The sequence below is a fragment of the Pediculus humanus genome, genomic scaffold (genome assembly GCF_000006295.1).
Source record: "Pediculus humanus corporis 1103172107823 genomic scaffold, whole genome shotgun sequence".
Classification (NCBI taxonomy): domain Eukaryota; kingdom Metazoa; phylum Arthropoda; class Insecta; order Psocodea; family Pediculidae; genus Pediculus; species Pediculus humanus.
The window spans coordinates 32042-37354 of record NW_002987410.1 but is presented as its reverse complement, the minus strand read 5'-3'; the positions used below and the strand labels follow the sequence as shown (position 1 = coordinate 37354).

At 27.6% G+C, this 5313-nt stretch overlaps 1 protein-coding gene across 1 annotated transcript; it reads left to right on the top strand.

The window, feature by feature from the left end:
• Nucleotides 1-1694: 1694 nt before the first annotated feature.
• Phum_PHUM373950 (cAMP-dependent protein kinase catalytic subunit, putative) lies at nt 1695-4768 on the top strand (the record flags this gene model as incomplete). The annotated part of the gene is made up of 9 exons (XM_002428239.1): nt 1695-1861; nt 1968-2119; nt 2632-2837; nt 3265-3527; nt 3610-3796; nt 3875-4000; nt 4093-4242; nt 4338-4520; nt 4601-4768. 9 exons carry the CDS (start codon nt 1695-1697, stop codon nt 4766-4768), a joined length of 1602 nt encoding a protein of 533 aa, XP_002428284.1.
• Nucleotides 4769-5313: the final 545 nt, after the last annotated feature.

Genomic DNA, 5313 nt, shown 5'->3' with positions numbered 1-5313 from the left:
AACATATGTGAATATTTAATAATATAATATCGGTTAATATCGAAAATTCAAATTTGTTTAAAAAAAAAAAAAAAAATGGAAAATTTCACGCTTTAAATGTAAATAATTTTAGTTGTTGTGATTTTTTTTCTATTCGTTACGGTTAATAAAATTAATTTATTTGAAAATTTATTTTTTGTATTTTACGAATGGACACAAAGTTAATCAAGTGCAAATTATTTAAATAAAAAATAATAATAATAAATAATAAGATGATGATGAACTACGTCGATGACGACAACACAACAACAACAACAACAACAGAATGAAACAAAAAAAAAAAACTTTTTAAAAAAAAAAATTTATTTAATTTATTGTTGTTTGTTCGAATGGATTTTTTTTAAAATAAAAATTATTATTATTCAATATATATAAAGAAGACGTCTACCTTAAAAATTGATGACTACACCGTAAGCAGGATATGATGTAAAAAAAAAAAAAAAAAAAAAGCTCAATGCTCTTCACATTGTTGTAAGCATGAAATGCACGAATGTGAAACAAATTAAATTTTTTATTTTATTTTATTATATTTAATTTTTAAAAGTTATTAAATGAATTGTACGATACATCATCATCGACAACGATAATAATAATACGTTTCAATTGGTTTTCTCGTTAAATTTTAATTATTACAAAAAAAAAGTCTAATTTTATATACACGTAATTTTAAATCTCTTCACGTTTTCAATGTTATGAATTAAATTTAATATAAATAAACTTTTTTTTATTTTTTTTTATCGGCCCACGTTTTTATTTGTTGATTCTTATTGTAATTCTTTTACAAAAAAAAAAATATAAAAATTTTAAATTTTCAAGTTTTCAATTAAAAATCAAAGGTATTGTACCTACATTCAAATAAATGTTAGGATTATTATCGATTTGTGTTTTGAAAATGCCAATCGTCATTATTATTATTATTACGTATTGTGATTTTTTTTTTTTTTTTTTGAATTTTATTCACCTAATCTTTGCGATAATTAAATAAAAAAAAAATTGTGTTCGAAAATTATTTATTTGAAATGATTATAAAGGTTTATTTGTTTGTTTGTTTGTTTCATGTTCAAACTATCACCCTTAATAAACACGAATGTGAGGGACGGTTTTTTTTACATGTAATTAAATTCTCTCTTTATTTTTTCGACCACCTTCGTATAATTTTTTGTGAAAATTTTCAAAGAGGGATCGATTTACCAAAATTTCGTATCGCCATATTATTATTTATTTGTTTAATGGTGGGCATTGGAAAAAGAAAAACAAATTTTTTTTTATTGAGTAATTAAACGGTAACAGGGGGGGATCGATAAGTTTTATTTATTTTTTTTTAAATAGAATTTTTAATTTTCCTTCATGCAAAATTTTTCTTTTTTAAAAAGAAGAAAAAAAACAAGAAAAACAATAATAAAAACGTTGACTCAAAATGACTCAGAATAATTTCGGTTGATTAATCCATTGAAATTATAATAATTTTGGCACAAATGATGGTAAAACAACCGTCAGAAGGATGTGTGTCGACGTATATATTATTTAAGTTGTCAAAAAAAAACGTGTTTTTATCATTATTATTATTAATTGTTTCAGGTATTGAACGTCAAATTTTTGGTTCGTTAAATAAAATAATAAAAAAAAAAGGGACGATGAGTCTTAGTTTTAGCACAATGAAAAAATTATTTCCGGCCAAAAAGAGAGTTACGACTGATGGACCCTCAGAAATTGGTTTACCGGTAAATGTTAATCACATTTACCACGTTACAAGAAACGAAGAAACCGGTCAATTGGAGGGATTACCGGTTACATGGCTCAAGCAACTTAACACACAACTTTCGTACGTGTTTCGTATTTTTCGAAATAAAAATTTAAAAAATTACAATGGTGTTTGTTGTTTGAGTGTTTGTTTGACATTTTTTTTTTTTTTTTTGTTTTACTTTTAGAAAGGCCGAACAGAACGCGAATCCCGATGCGGCCATACAAGCTGTCAAGTATTATAATTATAGTTTGATAAAAAAAAATTTCGATCCTTTTAAACCTCTCGTCACGGAAAAAGCGATAGCAGAAGAATCGAAAGAAATCGAAAACATATTGGGTAAGAATATAAAGCCTCGTGTTTTGCAAAAAAAAACAAAAAAAAAGGCTCTCTCTCTCTCTCTTAAGGAAAATAGCAAAGTTAGAGAATTTTCATTAATAAAACATATTGGCAAGATTGAAATTGGTGTGAGTAACATTGCATTAAATTAATTGAGATGAATAATAATCGTATTAAGATCTGGCCAATGAAAAAAAAATTTTTTTTTTTTTTTGAAGAGTCAAAAATATGAATTGTGTTAGGCACATACACATACACACACACACACACACACACACACACACACACACACACACACACACACACACACACACACACACACACACACGCACGCACACACACACGCACACACACATTCCGGTTTTATTTAAATTGATTTTCAAGGTATTTTGACGCGGTTCGAATTTAATTAAAAAAAATTTTTTTTTTTTATTTTTTACCAAGAAAGCGAACCGAGTGAAAATGGAATCGTTTGTTTGTTTTTTTATTTAATTTATTTTTGGTTATTTTAGGGGCTAAAAAAATAAAAAATTACACGAGTGGTAGTTCGGATACTAGCGAGTCCACGAGCGAGGACACTCCTACGGGAACTCCTACTAGAATACAATTAAAAAATTTAACGGATTCTGCATCGCCGTCTCCGTGTTTGACTCCGCGAAACGATGCAGATTTTCACGCTCATAAAATCCTTCCGTCTCCCGTCAAAGGGCAAAATCAGGTACACGTACGTATGAATATGTTACGAAAGGATTTCCCTCGAGCCTTTAATAATTTAATTTTTTAAAAATTTCGCATATGGCAGGGGAAAAAAAAAAATTGCGATGGAGTTTTTAATGAAGTTTTTTCCCTTTCATTTCTCTCGAATAGGAAAAAGGCACCGATGATGAAAGTCAAAGAAATTAATTTTTGGTTTGAACAAAAAAAAAAAAAATGCACCCTGGAAAGTTATATTGCCGTTCAATACATTTTTACAGCTTTTTGTCACCCGAGTTGTCAATTATTATTATTATCATTATTTAAAGCGTGCAAAAAAGAGAAAAAAAAATTTTTATTTTTCCTCGTAAAAATTTTCTTTCACTTTCTGTTAATTGTTTTTTTGTTGTTGTCGTTTTTATAATAATACTTATTCGTTTTGTTCCCTTAAGATTTATCACAATGTAAATCAAGAGCTAGCTGAAAAATTAAAAGAATTGGCTGCGATAAGAAAAGCGGAAATAGAAGAAAATGAAAAAAATGACAAAAATGTCGATAATTCGACAGAGTCCGGGAGTCCCATACTAAGAACGAAGAAAGAAGTGCATAATAAAAGGCATAGAAACGATGCAGAAGTCCTAGAAGAACTTAGAAAAATCGTACATCCCGGTGATCCCTCGAAAAGGTTCGAAAGAAAACAAGAATTGGGAGCCGGGTTAGTTTTTAAAACATTATTATTATTAATTTTTTGAATCACGTGATTCGGTAAAAAAAAAAAAATTTTTTTTTAATTTTAGGGTTTCGGGCACCGTTTTCACTGCTGTCGATCATTTGAAAAAGACAAAAGTTGCAGTCAAAGACATTGATCTCTCGAAGCAACCGAGGAAGGAAAATATATTGAACGAAATTAAAATTCTCAAAGATTTCCGACATAAAAATTTAGTTAATTTTTTAGATTCTTACCTTTACGGTGATCATTTATGGGTAAGCCGCCATTTTCATTTTATTTTTTTTTTTTTTTTAGTTTGATTGTAATTTTTTCTATTTGAACTCTATATATAGGTTGTTATGGAATTATTAGACGGCGGACCTTTGACTGACGTAGTAACGGAAACGATAATGAAAAATGGTCAAATTGCTGCCGTGTGCAAAGAAGTATTGAAAGCAATTAGTTTTTTGCATTCAAAGGTAATTATTATTATTATTATTAATATAAATTTACACTTTCTTATGATAATGATTTGTTTTTTTTTTTTTTTTTTTTTCTTAATATCCGTTAGGGTATTATTCATAGAGATATAAAATCCGACAACGTTCTCTTAGGTATGGATGGATCCGTTAAAGTAACAGATTTCGGATTCTGTGCCAACATTGTAGAAGATGAAAAACGACAAACGATGGTGGGTACGCCATATTGGATGGCTCCCGAGGTAAATTTTTTTTTATATATAAACCGTAGCAAAAGCGTCAAAAATTTTTTTCTCTTCTTCAAATGTTTAAAGTCATTTAAATTATTTTTTTATAGGTAGTCACGAGGAAGCACTATGGTAAAAAAGTAGATATATGGTCTCTGGGTATAATGGCGATAGAAATGTTGGATGGTGAACCGCCATATTTGAAAGAAACTCATCTTCGAGCTTTGTACCTAATTGCTGCCAACGGTCGGCCGGTCATAAATAAATGGAGTACTTTACCAACTGATTTTCAGGTTAATTTTGTATTTATTTATTTTTTTTTCTCTCCTCTCTTCTCCGTAAGGCAATTAATTAATTAAAAATTTCATTTCAGTCATTTTTAGATCAATGTTTGCAAGTTGATGTGGACAAGAGAGCAACAGCAGACGAATTACTACAGCATCCATTTTTAGAAAATCCAATGGAACTAAGAACTTTAACGCCTTTAATTCGAGCCGCTCAAAGAATATTACGTAAAGATATAGATTGGCAACTTTCGTAAATATTTAGTTGATTAGTTTGAAAAAAACGAATTCATTTCTGTTTTTTTTTTTCGAATTTAATTTAAATTAAATTCTAATAATTTGTTAATTAGAAAAGTATTTTATATACCCATCGATCATCATACGCTCTAATATCGATTCATTGATCGATCGATACAATTAAATCAATCGAATTATATTTTATTTTATTTTATAAAAATTTATTTATTTTAGATGAAAGTGCGTCATTTTTCTCTTTAGTTTTTTATACGAAAGATTTTTTGTTTTTAATTTTAGATTTTGCTCATATTCACTTGTTTTGTTTCGTAGCAAAAAAAATTTTTTTAAATTCGGACATTGTACGATTACGGATTGTTTTATGTTTTTTTTTTATTTTTATTTTTTTTAATTTTGACAAATCTCATCGATGTTGTTGAGATTATTATTGTTACAATAACTCTAATTTTTTATTTTTAAAATGAAAATAATATTATTATTATTATTGTTGTTGTTATCCGATAAATTTTTTTTTTTTTTGAAAATGAATTTCAAATTTTTTTAAATT